This window comes from Equus przewalskii, chromosome 10 (genome assembly GCF_037783145.1).
Source record: "Equus przewalskii isolate Varuska chromosome 10, EquPr2, whole genome shotgun sequence".
NCBI classification, from domain to species: domain Eukaryota; kingdom Metazoa; phylum Chordata; class Mammalia; order Perissodactyla; family Equidae; genus Equus; species Equus przewalskii.
This window is the reverse complement of record NC_091840.1, coordinates 31,931,271-31,952,940: the sequence shown is the minus strand read 5'-3', so window position 1 is coordinate 31,952,940 and position 21,670 is coordinate 31,931,271. Positions and strand designations below refer to the sequence as shown.

Here is a 21,670-nt window from a genome sequence, read left to right as displayed (position 1 = left end):
CACTCGGACGGCGGGGAGGCAGAGGGTGGAGGAAAACCCTGGGCTGACAGCTCAGCCCCCGGAGAGAAGGAACCGGTAATGGGCTTCATACGAAGGAGGGTGAGCAGAGGGAGGGCTCCCGCCACAGTTCTTTCTCTTTCCCCCTAAAGGCTGCCGCCCTCAAACACGCGGCACCAGTGATGTACTCCAGTTAATCAGAAACGGAGCTGCATCCTGACCTGGAGTTAGGTGGACTTGAACCATTTCTTGAATGGACGTATGTATGAGCTGTGTTGTCCTTAGGGGTACCCCTGACCCAAATGCAGCCCACCTCCCACGCTTCCAAAGCCCCGGGAGCAAAGACACTCACCTGGGAACTGATAGCCATAGCTAGGAGCAAATCCGGGGTAGCCGCGGCCATAGGTTGCCACAAAGTTGGGGTAGCCTTGAACACAGAGAGAAAGACCACAGTTCTGTTAGTACAGCTGCCTCGGCTCTGGGGTGAAACCTCAGGGAGGGTGGGAACGAAAGAGCCCGGGTCATTTTCCTCCACAGAATGATCTGTCTCCCGGGAGGGTCTCTACCCAGGGCCTAGTCACCTCTCCCCCGTGGCTGGGGGTGCTGCCGTCAGCCTGCTGGTAATTAACTCGTATTTGGGCAGAGAGACCCCCAAACCCACGCGCTTTCCTGAACCTGCAGAGTAAATGCCACGCATTAGCACCAAACACAGGGCCCGCGCCTGGCTCTGACATTTGGAGAGCTTACCCTGAATGTACTTAGGACCTTAAAGCTATTGACAGGAGGAGATTAAAGTCCTTGTAAGGCCTCCTCCCAAGGCAGCGGACAGCAGCGCCAGCACCAGACTGAGCATGAGGACAAGGGGGTCACGGTTTAGAGTGAAACTCAGGCTGATCCCTGCCTCTGGAGAAATGCTGGGCTTCAAGAGCCTGGCCTTCAAGAATCCCAGGGGAGGCGGGGTCCTGGGGTCCCATGTCCAAGCACAGATACTCCACAGGGTGCCAGTACCTTCCCAAGGCCCTTGGAGAACAGTGGGGGACTGCTATGTCGAAACCTGCACCACGAAGCAAACCCGGAAGACTCACGCCCTGTGTTTATTTATTTTTATTTTTTGGTGAGGAAGATTGGCCCTGAGCCAACATCTATGCCAATTTTCCCTGTTTTTTTTGTGTGTGTATGTAGGATGCTGCCACAGCACGGCTTGATGAGTGGTGTGTAGGTCCATGCCCAGGATCCAAACCCATGAACCCTGGGCTGCCAAAGCAGAGTGTGCAAACTCAACAACTACACCACTGGCCAGCCCCAGCGTGCCCTCTGTTTTGATGGGCATTTCACAGCAAACATGTTTTCCAGACACCGGTCTCAGCAGGGAACCAAGGGGGCAATCAGTTAACTGAGGGGTGTTCGTGGAAACTGCTGCTGGGCTGTGCTTGGGGTGCAGTGGAAACCACTGGCAAGTTCTGGTACTAGTGGGGCCTTCTCCAATCTGTTACAAAAGCCCCAGTAAAAGTCACTTCTACCCTTCATCATGTCCAGGCAGGCCACTTCACTCTTTGTGTCTGTGCCTCTCGATTCAGGAGACATGGAAGGCTGGTGTAGACGTCTTGACCTGAAATTCCACCGGCCAGAGGGGACCCATGACTACCCCTGGTCCCATCCCGTCAGCCTCACTCTGCCTTGCTCCACTCAGTGTATGGGAATCTCAGTATATTCATGCCCTTAAAATACTCCCTGGCCATGCTGCCACCTACCCTACCACTCCCTCTGCCGTCTGACCACCTCCACCACCGCCTCCACCACCACCTCCACCTCTACCCATACCTTTACCACCAGCCTGCCTTTTGCTTTGACCAGAGGTGGACGTCTGTGGTTGTTTTCCGGCTGCCCAGCACCTGACCCCCTTTTGTGTGTTTGCGTCTTGGAGAGAGGCTGGTCTTCCTGCTGCCTGTTCACAGGGCTTTTGTGCCTCAGAGGTCCAGAGACAGGTCCTACCCTCCCTCACTGGCCTGTGGTGTAGCTTCTGCCTTGACCAGTGGATCTATCATCAGTCCCAGAACAGAAGCTTGCTGGACCGGACGTCAGGAGACTTGGGTTCCAGACCTGCCTCTGGCCCAGGGCCATGCCCTTGGGGTCTTCCCTTTCCTCTGGGGGCTTGAGTCTTGCGACCCATAGAAAGCCTTGCAGGTTCCTTGCAGCACTGATGTGCCCAAATTCCCAACCGAGCCGTGGCTCCTTTCCCCCGCTTCAACCAGAGCCTTTCTAAATCTGCAGACACAACTCACGGGCCCGTTGAACCATTTCTACCTCAAAAGGATCTGGCCTCCTGCTCCTTCCCTGTGTGAATGTTTCCCAGCACTTGGTGTCTCATTGGTAGACGGCTGCCCAGACAAGACAAGATGACCTGGCAGCTCTGCACCGACTGCTGAGGAGCAGGACCCAAGAGAGACACAGAACACTGGCACCCGAGAGGGAAAGACGGGGAGGAAGAGGGACAGAAACCAAGATTCGGATGACTTAAGAGGACACACACACACACTGGCCCCCGCCTTGCACGGCCGGCCAGCTCAATTCTCCTCCAAATTACTCACCTGCTAGCAAATCAGATCTTTTAGCACTACATTTCTTATACCATTATTTCAACATTGATAAACAGATTATACGCAAATAAGCAAATCACTCCTGCCTAGGGGCTTTCCTGATGAGAAATGACTTCTTTGCTTTTAACTTGAGCGCCGGGGTCTTAAATATTTTAATGTTAACCCGACAGCAGAAGCTTAAGCTCATTCGTTACCTTTAAGACTCAGGGTGGATGACAATGGTGGAAGGCCCAGTCCCTCCCTGACTTGGGGACCACCAGGACCATTTGATTATATCTGCTTTCTTCCTGGCATACTCCAAAGTCTTCAACAAGAACGAGGAAAAGTGTGGTCAAGTTCACCCCAATTTTTGGCCTCACCCCAATCTTCCCGGACATGTCAATATTGTCTCCGGAACATGAAGATGAGAATTTGGCATCTGCCAGAGTGGGGGATCTCATCTCCAACCCCGATCACCGAACATCCTCTGGGTCAGGCAGACGAAATCATAAATTTATAATACAACATTACTTCAATTTTCCTCTTCATTTACTGCTGTGCAGCCCAGCTCTGCTCCAACGCCTCGCAGCCCCAGTCACACAGGGGAAATTGGCTGGCTGCATATCAATAGCACATTACAGCAGACCCGTGCGGACGCTCCATCAAGCCACATTACCGAGAGATGACCCAGCCACCACTTCCATTAGCAGCTGGGCCCCTCCTGCACTGGCCACTGCACAATTTATCTGCTCCAGTACTCTGGACGCCTGATCAATCCCACAGTAATTATCTCTTGTCACTAAAGAAAAAAACCAAGCCTTCTGCCTGGATGACCACCTTTTTTACAGATGGGCTTTCCACGGTGGAAAAAAAAAATTCAGAAATCAACAACAGAATTTGAATTTGCCAGTCAGTTAGCTCATTTCAGGGTCTCGTTTTGGGGATGCCGGCAGAGTTCTCAGAACTGTGGTTCTAGATCTTTGCACCAGCCCTGGAAGATGTTGGCATTCAGGATGGGTATATGACTCATCCTCTCCCACGCTCTGTTACTCAGCTACTCAGAGTCACAGAAAACTGCTCCCACCAGGTCCCCTGACTTGAAAGAGACAGAGACGAGGGAACTGCCAGAGTGTGACACATCTGACGCATAGCGTGCAGAGCATTGCCTGGGGCACCACGCTGGCTCCATGAGGTCTGCATACAGATACAACACCAAATGCCATGAGCCCTTCCCAGGCAAGGATGGAAAGGCCAAGGTCTACCAAGATGCTCGGACCCCAGAATCACCCTGCGTCACAGCAGCTCCTCTCGGCCTGTGCTGTCCAATTTAAACTAAATTTAATTTAAATTATAAGGAAAACTCCACTTCCACGTCTTGAGTGCTCAACAGATACACCTAGCTAGTGGCTACCATCTTGGGCAGTGCAGATAAAGGACCCTTCCACCACTACAGAAAGTTCTAGTGGACTGTGCTGCTCTGGAAGGGAAATGAAGAGCTGGAATTTGAGTCTTCTCTGTCTACCAGGAAACAGGCGAACAAATGGAGACCTTACGAATGACCTCAACAGATATTTTTGGGAAAGACAAATCCCAACTGAAATTACAAATGAGTCTAGACACGCGGCTCTAAGTTCCAGCCAATCTCCTCTGATCTGTTGGTGAATGCCCACAGATTACAGCTCCTCATCCCTTCCAGATGATGGGTTTTTTTTTTTCATTTCAGAAGGGCTTAATGTCGGGGATCATCGGGTCAGGATTTCACAGGGGCTTCTCAGTATGAGCGTTGGTAAGAATGTCTCTGGCTTTCTTCAGCTGGCCAACAGCGTCTCTCCATTTCTGGGCTTGCCAGGGTGAACCTTCTCCTTGAGGCCTCAGAAATGAGTGTTTTTCCACCACTGGTATCAAACATGTTAAACAGCGCATGCCCAACGAGGTCAAGAGAGTGAGAGGCAGTAGGATTATGAGGCTGAAGGCAGAGAAGGCCAAGAGGAATCAAATATACCTACAATAATCATGTTTGCTTTTATTAAACCACTTTCATTAATAAAAAGCAAAGAGATTCTTGTGCATTGAGCTGGATAACCGTGGGCACCTCTTGGCTGCTGCAGGCAGTGGGACAAAGTCTCAGGGCTGCAAAAAGGCCCTTCCTAAGGGTCTCAGTTGATTTTGGTTTTGTCTGGCACAAAAACAGGGAGACCTGGCCTAAGGCTGACTCCCCCTCTTCTTTCCTACATTCTTTTTACGGAATTCCCATGGGGCCGATTAGTCTCTGATTCTGTCAAAGGCTATGAAGGGCCAAACCAAACCAGCTGTTCAGTTTCCTCCCAAGGACTTCGCAGCCCTATCAGGAGAGATCAAGAAAGAAGTGTGCTTCTTCATGCTCATCAGCCTCCCTTTGATGAGGCCTGCCGAAGTATGGAGAAAATCTTAAAGGCTATTTAAAAATTAGTTCCACAGTTTCCAGGTCATTTATAGACCAGTGTGTCTGTTGTCTCATTAGAATATCAGCTCCCCGAGATCAGAGACTCCATTCTCTGCGGCATCGGCGGCCATCTAGCACAGCGGCTGGCAGTTAGCAGGTACTCAATAAATACTTGCTGAATGAATGGATTTAAAAGCTTGAATGGGTTTTAGTCTCACTTGTAAAAATCCCTATAAGTGTTATATATTTTTCCGCTCCTTCAACAACAGATTAAATCACTGAAACTTTCTCTTATTATTGAACTTTCAAGAAATGCTTTTCTCTGTGAGTCGAGTTCATCAGCCAGATTGTCGTTTGTGGTGATGGTAGTGATTCCGGGACTGATATGCAGGCCTAGTGCACAGAGGTAGTGCCCTGGGTGACTGACAGGGACACGTCAGGCCGTCTTACCAAAGGATTAGACTCCGCCCAATGTCACCACTTTAGAGGGAAGAAGCAAGAAGAAACGGCTTCAGTCACAGCACAGTAGATGCTACTCTGCTCGCCCAGAGAGTCCAGAGGCCCAGGGCGCCAACTGTGCCAACGGGCAAAACGGAGGGCAGCCTGGGAGTCTATCGGAGAAAGCTTGGCGGAGACTCCGCCTGGCTGGGGAGGCAACAGGCCAGCCAGACTGTGAGACTGCGAGTTTGTTCTTTGGGAGCGGAGTCTGATTCACCTCTTCTGCCTGGACCTCAGGCTGAGCTGGTTCCAGGCTAGAGGCACATTTTGGGACATCCCGGGAGGCAGTGTCTCAGCAGGTGTCTAGATGGCCTCACCATAGTGGCTGGGGAATTCAGGAGGGCCGGGGGCTGATGAGGTCTGGAGTCCAGTACGTGGATCTTTATTGAGAGGGAGAAACTCAAAGATAATCCAACTCCTTGGGCTGGGGGTTGGAACTGAGGAGGCGGCCGCAGGTGCCACGGCACACCTGCAGGTCTAGCTATGTTCTTGGCCACTGGTAGGAAGAGGCCCCGAGGGGAAGGGTGTCGGGCGCCTACTTGGGCGACAGTTTGCCCAAGGCTCCCAGTACCTTGTTAGTAACAGCTCTCAGGTTGAGCACATACTACTGTACTTTGTTGATCGGAAGACACACATTTTTTTTCACATTTTAACATCTCTGAAAGTGGGATCTATCTCACAGTCAATGTGATTAAGAAAACATCAGTGCAGTTTAATTGACGGCATATATTTTCTTCTTTCTGAACGGTACACAAAGGTGCATTTTACCACCCGTGGCAGCTCAGATTTGACGAAATACAAGCACTGGCTGGGCACGATATGGTTTCATTTATCCTCAACAACCCCATGAAGTGAGCGCTCCTATATCCTTACCTATGGATGGGGTAACTGAAGGGGAGAGAGGCTGTCCCTTGCCCCAAGTCACACAGCTGACCAGGCGAGGAGTCCAGATCTCCTGATCCCGATGTCAGCAGCTCTTCCCGCTCGTCCACACAGCCCCCCTGGGTGGAGGCTGGGCCGACACCATCCATTCCATCCCAAGGGCTCTCTGCTTGGTTAGGGGAAGGGGAGAGCCTCTGTGCCCTGACGGGGTTTGGCTGAGGTCTGGGGGTTCTGCCTGGTGACAGCCACAGGCAGAGCTATGCAGGAAAAAGGCAAAAGCCTTAAGCAGCAGGGGTGCGGCGGGTTGGGTGGGCCAGGGGAGGTTAAAACTCAAGAACAAACAGACTCAACCAGGACAAGATTTTCAACTAATCATTACTTCTTTACTGAGGCTCAGGGAAGCCAGAACTTGAGATGCGAGAGGACAGGGAAAAGTCGGGGCAGATGAAGAAGCCCCTGGCATTCATCACACACCCATCCCTCAGCGAGAGGAGCCAATCAGACGGCATCTGGAGAAGCACAGGGACCACGCGGGTTGGCCCACCACCAGCTGCGGTCAAAGCCAATCTCAGGGCCACGTGGCCTGCTGGCCCGCCACTCCTCCTCCTCACACAGGCCCTGCCTGGACGTGCCCCACCCAGCCAGGCAGGGGGGCTCCTGGGGTTCCACACTAGGACCTTTGCATTTCAAGGCTATTCCTCCTGTCTGGATCGCCCTTGGCTTACTCACCCTTCTCACTGCAGCTGAAATGTCACCTCCACAGGGAGGTATTCCCTGATTCCTCAGACTAATTTCTATTCCTCATTATGTGCTCGTAAAGCACCCCAGAACTCTATTATGACTAATTACGTATCTGTGTGCTTAGCTGTTAAGTGTTGTCTCCCTCACTAGACCACAAGCTTCATGAGGGCAGGGACCACGTTTAAGCACTACCTCTCAGTGCTAGCCCAGGGCCTGGCACACAGTAGGTGCTCAAAGGCTAATGGTTATTGAATGCCTCCTGCACTCAACAAGGCCTTCCTGCTTGGGCTCCATTACAAAGCCACAGGGTGCCCTCTGTTCAGGCACCTCATCTTGACTGTCTGTGGAGACATGGGCCCCGAGCCCTCGCCTGGGTCTGGGGTGAACAGAGCTGCCACATCTTTGCTCTTTGGCAACTGTCACAAGTGAGCTGGCTTTGCTCCACACCTCTGCTTCCTTGAAGAAAAACCAGTTCATTCTTCCCAGCATGTAACGGGTACCAAGTTAGACTCAGAAAGGTGGGGGCACTTCCTGAAGATGTGGATCCTAAAAAGTCTCCCATTTTATGCCCTGGGGCCTTTAAACTCATCATTTAAAAGTCAAGACCCCAAAAGCCTGCAGGTGGCAACGGGCTCACCTTTTTTTCTTTAAGGTTTGATTTTTAAAATTTAAAACTATTAATCCAGTCGGAGTTTCTTTTGGGATACAACAAACGTATGTATGTGACAAACAATAATTACACTCTTACATAGAAAAATATTTAGTTTAGGCTATTTGGCTTTTTCTATCAACAGGTGCCTTCTTATATACACCACACTACTTTAATTACTGTAGCTTTGTGCTATGTTCTGACATTTGGTCAAACTAGTTTTTTCTCATTTCAAAACATTTTCTTATTTATTCTCAGGTGTTTCTTCTTCCAGATAAGTTTTAGAATCATTTGGCCAATTTTTAAAGAATTACAATAGGAATGTTCTTTGAAATTCTGTGAAACCTAAAAAATTAACTTGAGAAGAACGAACATCTCGCCATGTTTAGTGTTCTCAAGGCATCTCTTTCCATGTTTTCAGTTCCTCAAAATAACTTTACCTGCCCTGGTTATTTCCTCAGACAAATAGATAGAATTCTTTTTAAGAATTTACAAAACCAAGAAAAGTTTTATCAATTTAAAACTGAGCAGGAATGATTTAAACAGCAGCAAATCTGAAAACACATAAAGAGCTTATCAAACAATATAGAAGAGGGACTCTTAGCCAAACCAAATGAAAACCCATTAAAACTAGACAGATCATGTGCCTGAATGGAATTTTACTATTAACTACCATTTATCCCATTTAATTAGTATTTTCCCGACACACAATAACTTGCAGTAAAATACCGTTCTCTCGCCTTGAAATTTCTAATTATTGTTGCGACCCACACCATTACGCTTCTCCACTGCTTTCTCCATCTTTCATGCCATTTAAGCGGCAAGATTTTCAATTATCTACGCAGGACGGACAGAGATACCTTTAAGGAAGGGGCATAATATGCAACTCAATTTCTCTAAAAGCCAGGAGAGATCATTTTTTGTCAGAACAAACACACTTTGTCTTTCATCATTTTTTTTTTTGCAAATAAAGAGTAAAACAGGCTATTTAAAACATCCATTTAAATGCAAATTTTGATATCCCAAGAGAAAAATGTTAATCATTTAAATAGACAGGATTATCGCCCACCCGCCCCATTTCCCTCTTCTCCCAAGTTTTAGAAAATGTAGCCTTGGCCCACACAAGTTAAGGCAGCCGGGATTACTTAGGTCTTTAAGAACTCCCACCGGGTGGAGAGGGCTGAGGCAGAGGGAGTGACTTCCTTTTTTCAGAGAAGGGAGTGAAAAGGAGAGAAAATAATAATCAAGTACCTCCTAGGAGCCAGGCATGAGATATGATATATCTGTATAAATCTATACATATACCTATTCATTTAATGTTACAACTGTCTTGCAAGGGGGATTATCAACTAATTGACAGACGAGGAAACTGAGGCTCAGACAGCTTAAGCAGTTTGCCCAACTGGTAGGTGGTCCCGTTGGTTGTATAGGCCCCCAGTCCACGGTGACTCTGCTGTGTCCCCTCGGTCCCACCCAGACTCACCCAGCATCCCCATGCCAAGCATGAACGCGTCCATGGTGTAAGGCAGTCCCCGGGCCCGGCCTCTTGTCCCAGGTGGGAACATGACTTCTTTCGGCTGAGCTTTCTTACATTCTACCTGTTAAACAGAAAGGCGAACAGATGAGATGCAAATGAATTCCACGTAAATGTCAAACGCAGAACTGGTCTGGTTACGAGAGCCAAGTTATTTTTAGGCTTGCTCCTTACTCACTGTAAAAATAGCCGTGCCAAGTAAATGGCCTGCAAAACAAATATTGAAGAAAAGGCGCCACTTGTGCAAATCCCACTTGGGAAAAACCTACAAGGAGGCAACTGGGTTTGGAAGGGCGGCGAGGAAGGAAGCTGGGGATATACACGCGTGGGTCGGGAGCTCGGGCTGAAACTTGTGCAGAAGGCATGAGAGGTAAGGAGGCAGATGATAGCTGCTTAATGTGTGTGTGAACAACATTAGCAACAGCAATAGTCCCTCACGGTTGTCTGGCCCTTTACATGTTTAAAACACCTCCCAGGTTCCTTCAGGTCAGTGACTCTGCACACGGGGTCCTCCGATTCTACCTCTTATTAATAGACAAGCCAGTTAGTCTTAGCTCCATTTCACAGATGAGGAAACTGAGCATCGGCAGGCAGGCTGTGTAACGTGGTGAAGGCAGTGTAACGGGGCGTGGCCATATCCCAGTAGGTGCAGGCCCGGAAGCCAGACTTTCAAACTAAATTTCTAGGTCAGCGATGCCACTATCTCCATAAAACCTGGCCCAGCACACTCCTGAGGGAAGTAATAAGATTAACCCCCGATTCTGCTCATCTGGATTATTGGTTTCTCGTTTTGCAGTTACGTCTTCAAGCGTTTCCTAATCTTTCCTTTCTGCTTCCCTTCTGTCTCCAAAACTACTTAATCCTATTCCGCTCACACATCCAGAAGTCACTTCTTTTACTACCTGAACTACATATAACATGGAACCCAGGAAATAAGGAAAATTGCCCTCTTTTCCCAGGGTTCCTTAGGCCCTTGCTCGGCACTTACTCGCAGTTACTTTATATGCACTGGTAGGGGCCAGCCCTGTGGCGCAGCATCAGCTTCTTGGTGGCCCGGGGTCTGCCGGTTCAGATCCCGGGTGCGGACATGGCACAGCTTGGCAAAAGCCATGCTGTGGTACATGTCCCACGTATAAAGTAGAGGAAGATGGGCATGGATCTTAGCTCAGAGCCAGTCTTCCTCAGCAAAAAGAGGAGGATTGGCAGTAGTTAGCTCAGGGCTAATCTTCCTCAAAACAAACAAACAAAAAAACAAGCACTGTTAGCCAGTGATCAGTGCCACTGCTGATGAAGACGGGAGGTTGGAGGGCATGGGAGGGCTGCTCAGAGCAGCGAAAAGTAACAGCAGGACAGGCTGATGGTGATGGGGAAAGACAACAATCAAGTTTCTTACTTAGAAAGCAGTCTGGGCCAGATGGTACAGGAGCCCAAACGCCATGTCCATCAGCAGCTGCTGAGGGTCTCAGGGTGACACAGAAAATTACTGTTGTTCACGGCATGTCTGAGATATGGAGAAAAGTTAAATCGCGCGCAGTATACATTGTTTAAAAAGGGATCTCCGGGGGAAAGAAAAAGGACCTATGCAGCCTACTCATTTTGGAGAGACTCTCATCCCAAATCCTTCATTTACAAAATATTTCAGTGCTTAAGCCTAGGGGCAAGCTTTAATGACCCCAAATGTTAATTCCTCTTTCTTCAAAGATACCAGGTAACAGGTATTATTACTCTTGCTCCTTAAAGAATGATAACCACAAATGCTTTTAAAAAATGGACAAAATGGTTCAACATTCCTGACTGACGTACTTTATGCAAAGAGTTTTTATAGATTAAAAGGACAGAGACAAGCATCCCGAAAGAGACGTGGGTAAAGGACACAAACACAAATGGCTAATAAAGAAGCCCACATCCCCGACATGAGACATGGCTGTCGTCTGTCCCACTGGCCATGATGAAAGGATTATCTGATGTCAGAGTTCCTCAGAGGATGGGGGACAGGGGAGAAACTGGCACCTATTTTTCTGGAGGCTAACTTGACAATACATCAAAAGCCATAAATGTACACATCCTTGGACCTAATAATCCCACTTAGAGGAATTTTTCCTGCAAGGACGTGTGGTTGAGGCTATTCACCGCAAGCATTAATTATAATTAGAAAAAAAAAAAGCCTAAATGTCCAAGAATGGGGAGTTGATTGGGCCGAGTTTGGTTTACCCAATCAGATTGAAAAGCTACGGAAACGCGTGATAATAACACGCACTGGTGTTGGGAAAGCCCTCAGTCTCAGGCACACCAGGACGCTGGTCCCCCTTACTGCAGGAGGGGGAAAAGCAAATTACAGCGGCGTTGTGGGAAATAAACAAGTGTATACATCATACAGGAAAGAAATACTAGAAAGACACACTAAAGTTGTCGTAGAGTGACTTTGTTCCTTAATTTCCATTGTGCACTTTTTATTGTCATTTCCCAAGTTTTCTGCTTTGAGTTTGAGTGTTGCAAGAAGTGGGGGGAGGGGGGAAAGGTGATTAAGAAGAAAGAAATACATCAGAATTGGGTCTTTTAGATTTTTCTCCTAAGCCCAGGGGAGGAAATGTGCTCCTGGAGCCCAGACCCCATCCCCCAGACTTGGAGAGCAGCAGACAAGAAACCTCATTTGCAGGAGCCTGCCCGAGCCTGGGAGGAGGGGTGTGCACTGTAGAGGCATACACGTAATTACCTAATGCCAACACCAGGATCCAGAATAATGCCGCTAACCAGCTCACTTCCTAATAGCCCTATCAGTGACAATCTATTGCATTGTCTTATGAAAACCTGCTGCCTGTTCCTAGGCAACCTGATCAACGAAAATTTCAGGTTTATACAATTTTCATTTAGGGAACATAAAGGTTAACTGACTGTAATGGGAGTATTTTAAACAAACCCACCTACTCTTGCTCTCACTGAACAGGGCTGGCAGCTCTGTTTAATTCTGCTCTGTCTTTGCTGGTGCTGTTCTGGACAACGCCGACTTCGTGGGTTCTGTCAACCACCGGCTGTGTCAACCGTGCGTGCTCCCTGAGGCCAGAGGCCACGGCATATGTGCTCTCTGGGGGACCCTGGTACGTCCTGGGCACTTGAGTGACAGGGAAAGGCAGCAGTCACACTAGGGAGCCTGGCCCAGCCTGACCTGCAGGCAAGGCTTCTCACAAGATTTCTCAGGACTAGGAGGCCTGCTCACTCTGTCCCCAGCTCCTTTGATGATCTTGTCCGAAGAAAACATACAAAAGGAGAGGGAGGCATAGCTATTCCCTGCCTGTATCCTGAGTCTCCGCAGTGGGTCAGGGGCTTGAGAGGATGAAAACCACAGCCTTACCCGATCAGACTGGCAGGAGCCTCGTCTCCCCCATTAGACTGCAGCTCTCAGTGCAGGGATCAGGGTCTGCCCCTACTTCCGTGGTTCCTCCGTGACGTTCCATACAGAGCAGAGATTGACCTATATGCTTCCTGAGGGTCAAGGACATCCAGTCTACTTAATTCAAGGATGCAAAGATAAACAAGGCCAGCCTCCATCTCCGGGAGCTCCCATTCTATTGGAAAGAACAGGTTCTGATTCTCTTGTTCTGGCAACATTATTAAGGCAAGTACTCATATGTCACCTGCCCCTTGTCACTTCTCGGCCTGTCAGCGTCTGGAGCCTCTTGAGTCAGACCACATTTGGGCCACCCCTCGCCCCTACCCCCACCCCTCCATCCTCCCACTGGGCGCTCTGCAAACCAGAGAACCCGGCATGAGCAACCAGAGTTACAGTCAGAACCCAATCAGTGGAAACCAGTGTCTCTCGCAGCTCCAGTCATGTACTTAGGTCATATGGCCACACACTATGTCCCAGTTGTCTACTGCTGTGCAACAAACTATCCCCAAACTTAGTGGCTTTGAACAACAATTTATCATTCCCTCTTGTGGTTCTGTGAGTTGACCAGGCTCAGCGGGGTTCTTGCTTGCGGTCTCTCATGTAGCTGTGGTCAGATGGTGGCTGGGGCTGGAGCCAGGGAAAGCCTGGACCTGCCTGGAGGCCCAGCATGGCTTCTCCACTCACACAGCAGGCAGTGTCCATGCTGCTTCAGCTGGGATCCTCCACAGGGGGCACCTCCTCGTGACTCCTCTGTGGCACTTAATCTTCTCCTAGCAAGGTGGCTGAGTCCTGTCCTAAACAGCATTCCAAAACACCAAGGCAGAAGCTGCAAGCCTTCTTACAACCCAGCATTGGGACTAGTACTGTTACTTCCATCACTTTCCACTGGGCACACACAAGGGTGTGCATACTGGGAAGCGGAGGTCATGAAGTTCATCTTTGGGGACTGACCACCACATGACATCAGCGAAGAGCAGTGGGCACACAGGACAGTGGGAAGCCTTCCTCCCACCCTTGGCGCTCAGCTGGCTGGGTTCTTGGGACAGTGGGCACTGAGGGCTGCCTTCACCATGAGGCACAAGCTGGGCATGGGAGTTCCCCTCCCGGGGCAGCCCCGGAGAAGCTTGTCTGGCTCCCCATGGTCAAGAGAAGCAAAATGGCAGTGGTTTTCCAGCGGCCAGGCCTCTTGCTCAGCTGTTTCAGCACTGCCTCCTTAGACCCCCATTTATGGTAAATGCTCCACACCACCCACACCCAGAGTAGAAGCGCGTTCCCAAAGCATTCTCTCTGGGGCAGCCCTGGGAGGCGGCAGACTCTGAGGAAGGACCATCTGCGAGTCTCGGTCCTTGAGTCTCCTTGATCAACATCTCAGACCCCACCTTAGCAGTGGCTCACAACAGCTGCCACTGCTATGGTTCCAAACACAACTGGAAGAAGCAGTGTGGCTGGAGGAACAAGAGACTCAGCAGGAAATTCCACGAGGGCTTGTGCTTGTGAGAAGCCTCAGAGGTCACTTGTGATCAACTGCTCACACCAGGAAGATGAGGTCTCCATTTTCAAGCTTCGTAGCTGGCAAAGCCAAGAAGCAACCCCACCCCAGAGGCTGAACGCCGAGGACGCGCCAACCCCCCAAAGGTAGATGGGATTTGCTTTAAAACGTCAGCCTCCAAATACGCTGCCGTGCTTAGCAAACCAGCCCTGCAGGCGAGCGTATGGCTTCCCTGGAGTCCCCGCAGTTGTGGGTTCAGAAGAATGACCTAGCTGAACTCTCTTTAACGGTAGGCCAGTTAAGGACGCAGCATGTCCCTTCAGAGGATGAATCAGGAGCCCTCGTGCGTGGGCTAACACCATGCTGGCTGCATGTGGGGTGGGGTGCCTCTGCCCAATAGGGTCCAAAGCAACTTGGCAAAGAGGTCTGTTCTTTCTAACTCTTCATACCAAATAATTACAAAGTTACAGAGAAGTCCAAGGATAGCACGAAGAACACCTGTGCACCCCTCACCCAGATTCACCTACTGCTAACGTTGTGTCACTCTGATTTATCATTTGCACACTCCCTATCTACGTGTTTTCTTCCTGAACTGTTTGAGAGTAAGTTGCATACCTTATGGTACGCATTTCCTAAAGAGAAAGACATTTTCTTACATAACCACAGTACAATCAGCAACCTCAGGACATCTAACACTTATAAAATGCTTTTACCTAACCTACCTTCCATATTCCTATTTTGTCAGTGGACCCAGTGAGGTCCTTTACAGCCACACACCCGTCTTATAGAACAGGAAGCTGAGGCCCAGGGATGTGAGACATGCCACCTGTGGCTGCAGATAGTGTATGCGTGGCAGGGCTGGGTTTGAAGTGGGGTCTGTCTGATGCTGTGGCCCAGAAGAGGGGAGCGGGTCCCATGCCACACCCTCTCCCAAAGCGGGAACGCTTGGCATTGGCTTTCAGAGAAGGCACTGCGGAGAAGGCGCTGGGACTTCTGTGGGGACGGCTTCCCTGCAGCCACTCTGAGTGGCCACCCTCGCCCAGCTGGCCCGCAGCTCTTGCTGACGGGAGCTCTCTGCTGGGCACCTTCTGGAAGAGGCTGGCAGTCTGAGGAAGATGCCAAGGTCTGGGGAGTGAAAAGGCTTTTGTTTTCCCCTGGTCTCTACACAGATGGCCCTTGTCAGCACGTGCCCTGGGCTGGGAGGGAAGCTGGGCGGCCTTGGTCTGGGGACACCCAAGCCCTGTGCCTGTGGCCTTGATGTACCGCCCAGGACAAGGAAACTCTGTATGGCCTCAAGAGGCCAGTGTTTGTGGCTTCACTTCTCACCCCCAAGAGGCATCTTAGAAATGACTCACTCCCCCAGGGAGAGAGGGGCCTATTTCAGAGGATAAACCCACTGCTGCTCAGAGAGGTCAACCTGGACTGTCTGCTGCCTGGCTGGAAGGAAAGGCAAGGAACGCAGGGGCAGGCCTCTCCGGGCAGGCAAGTGCTCAGCAGGGGATGACCTGCAGCTTCTATGGTGGACACCGTCCTTCCTCGGAGTTTCCTGAAAGACACACAGGCCTGACCTGGTCTCTCCTGAGACCAGCTCCTTCTCTGACTCAAATGGCAGCTCCTCCCCAGCCAGCCTGCGGTGGATGCCAGGTCAACACTGCTTCTCTGAAGCCCCAGGTTGACCATCTCCTCTGGCCGTCAGGCCCCGAGGGCCTTCCAGGAGACGAAGGGCAGGGGAGATGACACTCAAGTGCAAAGATTCAGGGGCCCTGCTAGATCCCAGCAGCTACTCAGACCTCTCCAAGTAAGACAGGAGGGGTGAGCCGCAACCTGGAAACCACGCAGGGCTCCCCACACGGCCTGTGCAGTCTCACGACCACAGCCTTTCCTCCCCCTGCCCACTGCCCTCTCTGCCAGTCACAAGCCTTTCTGGAGACCCCAGGAGGGCAGGGCCCTTCATGGGGCTCTTGCGGGTTCATAACCAAGAGTCAGAGGGGACCCGCCTTCAAGGAGCCTGCAGAGCAAGGAAGGCAGACACACGGCGAGCTCCCCGGGGGAGGAAGCTCTCCTATCCTGCCCCACGCACAGTGCCTGGAGTCGGCCTCAAGAGCCCAGCGGCTACAGAATATGCTAGAGAACGTGCAGGCCACTGCAAAATGAAGACAGGGGCCCTTTGTTCAACCATCACTGAGAGTTTCAAGATGGCAGCAGCAAAGCATTAAACCAGCGAGGGCCCTTCTGAGCTCAGGGCCTGTGCAGCTGCACAGGGCTCACACCCAGGCAGCTGGCCCTGCTTGAGACAGCTGCTGAATGAGAGCTGAAGAAAGAGGCTGATGGAGTAACAAGGGGCGGGGTGACAAACAGTAAACATCCCACCCAGGAGAGGCGGAGAGGGCCAGCGGTGGGAGGCAGGACCCGTGGTTCTCCTCTACATGGAGCTCACACCCGAGATGGACCCGCTGGGCACCCCTCTCTGAGTGACCTTCAGAGAGTCAGGTCACCTCTCCTCTGTTCAGACGTCAGTTCCAGGGTTCCCATTCCATTAAGTCGCTCCATTTGTCCAGGGCCAGAGGGAGGATGGATTCATAACCAGCATGACTGCGTGGCTGGGTGAGGGCACGGCCTGAGACACCATCAGGGGCAGGGACAGCAGTCACACTCCAGAAATCCTGGCAGCTGCACTGGGAGGACCTGGTACATGACTCGAGCAGGGAAGGGTGCCTGGCCATCCTGCCACACCTGCCCCTCGCCAGCACCAGCCCTTCCACCCTCTGCAAACAACTGTCGATACCAGGAAGTGAGTGGAATGGAGTTCCACGTTCTGTCCTGCCCTCCTCCCTTCCCCAGACATCTCAATCAGGCATGTCCTTGAAGACAGGGAGACCAGGTGTGGCCAAGTACCAGAAGACCCCACTTGTAAAGCATAACTCGCCTTGTTCTATCGCAAAAGGGTTCTCACAGATACAGGAGCCCCCCCTGGAACCTACGTAAGAAGTTTACTGTGCAAACTGAAACAGAGATGCCAGCTTAGGCAGGTGACCGCAGCCAGCAGAAACATCTACTTTCAGAGGACACGTGCTTGCTATAAACGGCCCAGATCCATTTGTGAGAAGCACTGAGAGTCTCGCAAGATGCTGAGTCTTGACTCCGTCTCCCAGGTCAGCAGAATTACTCCGGGAGGAAGGGACGTCATGCTTATCAAGCACTCCCTGTGCTAGGTGGGGTCATGACATCCTTGTGCATGTCCACGTGTGTGTACTTATATATGCTATATAATGTGTAATAATAAACATGACATGTACACGTAATGCATGCAGAGCACGGGGCCGGGCACACAGGAGTCCTCAGAGAACACCTACTGTTCTCAACACCCTCATTAATTGACTCTTCACTTCCTCTGTGAGTTGGCCTGATTCATCCCATAGTTACAGTAGAAAAGGAAACTGAGGCTCTGAAGAATGATGTGTCCAAGGTCACAAAGCCAGGTAACGACACAGCCAGGATTCAACAATAGGTCCCCCATTTCAAAACCCTTGTCCCCATCTCTGGGCCTCTGGCCCCCCAGATCCTGCCCTCACAGCCCTTCCCTACCACTCTCTATCCAGGCTTCAAGGCCCATTGGGATGCTATTCCTTCCACAAGGCCAGCCCCAATCCTAGTTCCAGAATTAATTTCCTTAGCACTTCCGGAATTAATTTCATCCACTGTTTCCTCTGCTCAGTGTTTTATTAAAAGCAGTGATGGGCAAAGTAAAGGAGGTCATAAACTAAAGCTATTAGCGTCTCCTATTTAGCAGGCAGGGGCTGGGTGTGGACAGAGATGAATTCAACACGATGAGGCTCTCCCTTGGAGGTGCTCAGCGTCTGGGCAAGGAATGGAGAGGAGCGGTCCCCAACACTGAGACATCATCCCCCAGTGCCTGTGCCTCCCACCGGACCCCGATCCGAGGGCGGGGCCTTGTCGGGTCCACCGCAGTCTAGCCTAGAGGCTAAGGCTCCTAGTTTTAAATCTCTGCTCCACTCGCCAGCTCTGCTCTGGGACCAGCTGCCTGAATTCTCTGTGCCTCAGTTTTCTCATCTGTAAAACAGAGTAACAGCAGTGCCTACGCCGTAGAGCTGCAGTGAGCTAGTGAACCCTAAAAGTGCTCGTGCTGGATGAAGCTGGTTGGGTCACACTTCACTCTCTTCCATGAACCCTAGGTGAGCACCTTGGAAGGTGATAAAGCCAGTTGACATCTGCGTTTACATAAATCCCAAAGACAAGGGAGCAGAGAGGAAGAGAGAACATGGTCGCCACCCCTAGCCAGGCAGACTCTCCTCATGCTGTGACTTTCTCCCTGAGCTCCCCCACCTGCCAGCCAGGTAGGGCCCCACCTTCCTGCTTCCATCAGCTAGGTGCGCAAAGGCAGCCTCACAGGCCGCTCTATTTGGGAAAAAGCTGATGGTGGCAGCAGCAGCTGTTCTTTGTATTTCTGGGAACCTGCAAGGGCATTTCAAAGTGAAAAGAAACCTCAGCCTCCAGCAGGTGCCGGAATTCTGCCACAAGGCTGGGTGCTTATCCCAGCCTGGGGGGGCTTTACCAGAGACCCTGCACAGGGCCTAACTCAACGTGTCTACTTGGAAGAAAATAAAGGTGTAGCTTGCACCTCCCTGGGAGGCTGGGCAGAGCAGCTGAGTGCAGTCAATGGAAGAACAGGCCCCAGAGAAGGGGTGCAGAGAGGGGAGCAGCCTGTTCCAGTGGTCTCCATGCTGCCTCCCGACCCGGCACCTCGTGGGTGGTGTGTAGGGGGTACAGGGCAGCACTCATGGGAAAGCCTAGAGGGGCTGGTCACCTAGAGACTGAGAAGGACGCCCTGCTCTTCCCGGGACCCCTGCAATGACCTCACCAGAGGACAGATGAAGGGTGAAAGAGCCAGAACTCGGGCAACTGGGAGCCCACCTCCGTGCAGGCCAAATCACTTTTGCCTGAAGAGTGGCAAACCTTCACCACCCAACCACCCAACCTGCCCTCCCCACCGCGCCCCCACCTCACCCAGCACCGCTCACTCTAACACTGGAGTCATGCACAGACAACACGGGTGCGTGTGTGACAGGGACACACGTAGGCCCCCTCCCTCTCCCACGTAAACACGAGATTCATTTATTAAGTGCCTCTCCGGCATTTCCTTTTTGCCTTCATCCCGCTTGTTTAATATTGCATTTGACATTCTCATTTTATAAATGGTAACAGAAGCAGAATGGATGGCTAAAATTAGCTTACGAGTGAGAATGATGCTCCAAATAGGACGGTGAACACAGAAGCCTCGTTAATTCCGCCCGCATTACCCGCCCCCAACTCTTGGGCTGGTTCCTGGCCGAGCTCTTAGTCTTTGGGCTGAGGAAGAGCAGCTTGAGGGAGGGGATGTGAGCCCAGTTACTGAGGCACCCTGCCAGGTGGCAGAGCGCCATGCCGACCCTAAGCCTGGGGCCTCCGTGGACCGCCTGGCCCAGTACTGCAGCCCCATGTCTGAGAAGCCAAGCTGGGACTCTCGTGCTCTCTGGTTCTCCTGCCTGCTCCCACCCAGAAGCTCCCATTCTGGGAGTTAATCCCCCAAGTGTGCCCTGGGCTGAATGTGGCAGGCTGAGGTCTCATCAGGCTTCGCTCCTGGGAGTGGAGTTTTCAGAACCTCTCCAAAGGATGATTCAGCTGAAGGGCCTGAGTCAGCTCCCCTGGGACCTAGAAAATCACATCTGCGGGCCCGTCTGCTCTGCAGGATGTGCGCCATCTCCTCCCCTTCAGGACCACCTCCTGGCCAGAGCATCGGGAACGCCTACCTCACACACCTACTCCCTGCCTGGGAGACTCGGGGCCCCGTCATGCCCAGGTCTGCACGCCTGCACTGGACTGACTTGTCATCCATCCAGGACTGCCTTACTTTACGATTACATATTTGTTGAATAAAATGATTCTGAGAATAACGATAGTGACGATGACAATAATAGTAGAAAGACCCATCGCTTTGATAGAGCTTGCTCTGGCCTGACAAAAACCCTTTCCCAGTCCTAACTCCTAGCAGCCTCTGAGGTAGGTGCCACCTTACCTGTCTTAAGAGTGGGGAGCCGAAGCACAGAAGCTAAGTACCTTGCCCAGGGTCACAAGGTGTAGCAGTGAGAGGCTACACTGTGGGACATTCAGCAGCAAGGGGTCTGGGCACCCTCTGCCAGGAAGACCTCTGGAGTTGACAGCACCTTGCTCTGACCATTCCTTCACTCCCCACCTGCTCAGTGTTGGGGGCCCCCTGAGAATGAAGGCACTGACACTTTCGGCAGGCTGCTATCCCAAACCCCAGCATCTCTTTGGGGCACCCCTTCACACACACCCCACCTCTGACTCATAGAATGCTGACTCAGCAGTGACCCTGGGTGACCACTCGGCTAAAAGCCTTTCCTAGGGCCCCTTGAGATAAGCAGACAGCTCCTGTTCTGAGCTACACTCGTTTGGGCCAGGAGTCAGAAACTATGGCCCGCAGGCCAAATCTAGCTGCTGCTTATTTGTGTAAATTAGGTTTTACTTGAACACAGCCGGGCCCACTCATTTACATACCGTCAGTGGCTGCTCTCTGCACCCGATACCACGGCAGAGTTGAGTGGTTGTGACAGAGACCACAGGGCCCTCAAAGCCTAAAATATTTACTATCTGGCCCTTTACAAAAAGTTCATTGGTCCCCAGCTTAGGGCAAATGGAGGAAACTTGCAGTTACAAGGGGGCTTTTGGGAGGGCTGACTCCTCCAAGGCTACCAATGACAGACCCTACAACAGAGCAGGCAGAGATGCCAGGGCCAAGAACCGAATCAGGGCTTTCTATAAGCCGCAAAGGGCTGTGGTCACCATCCTTCCCATCGCACAGAGGAAGAAACAGGTGCAGACGGATGGGGTACTCGCCCGGTCACAGTATACCCAGCGGTGGATCTGGGATTCAGGCTTGGGTCCATGTGTCCCAAAGCCCTGGATGCCTCTAAATGACCCAGCAGGTCCCGACTTGGGGACAAGAACACATGCACGTCACTGGATGGAAAGATCCAGCCCTTCACCCCAGTGGATGCGCCTCACACATCTACAGTGGACACTCCGAGACACGGCTCAGAGGGGAAGGGTGCACCAGTGCAGGAGCGGGGAGAGGCCCTGGCACTAAGAGCTTCCTCCAGGAGGAGATCAGGTCTCTGACCACCAAGGGAGTGTGGGGAGGTGCCTGGAGCCCCAGACAGGCCTGGAGATCTTGTGCCAGGCCGGCTCATCCGGCTCCAAGCTCCTAGAATGGACCTCAGTTCCCTCGCTCCTGGGTCCCTCCCTTCTGGGAGGACAGCGGATGGACGATTTATGACCCACGACTCCCGTATTCTCTCTCATCAGCAGCGATTCCCGCGTCTCAGACTTTACTGAGCACACACATCATTGGGGGATTTGTCAAAATGCAGATTCTCATTTGGTGGGTCTGGGTTGGGGCCCAAGACTCTGCATTCC

At 51.5% G+C, this 21,670-nt stretch overlaps 1 protein-coding gene across 23 annotated transcripts in view; it reads right to left on the bottom strand.

Annotated features, from left to right (window-relative positions):
- Positions 1-21,670, bottom strand: part of MSI2 (musashi RNA binding protein 2) — a 386,410-nt gene that overhangs the window by 50,372 nt on the left and 314,368 nt on the right. For all 23 annotated transcript variants that reach the window (XR_011523121.1, XR_011523122.1, XM_070560806.1 and 20 more), the window contains exons 9-10: positions 9,249-9,363; positions 350-424 (exon numbers count right to left, since the gene is read on the bottom strand). Coding sequence is in view for 21 of the 23 variants with exons in the window: in XM_070560806.1 (XP_070416907.1) it covers positions 350-424; positions 9,249-9,363 (190 nt within the window). In the remaining 2 variants the exon portion in view is untranslated. The remainder of the gene's footprint in view (positions 1-349; positions 425-9,248; positions 9,364-21,670) is intronic.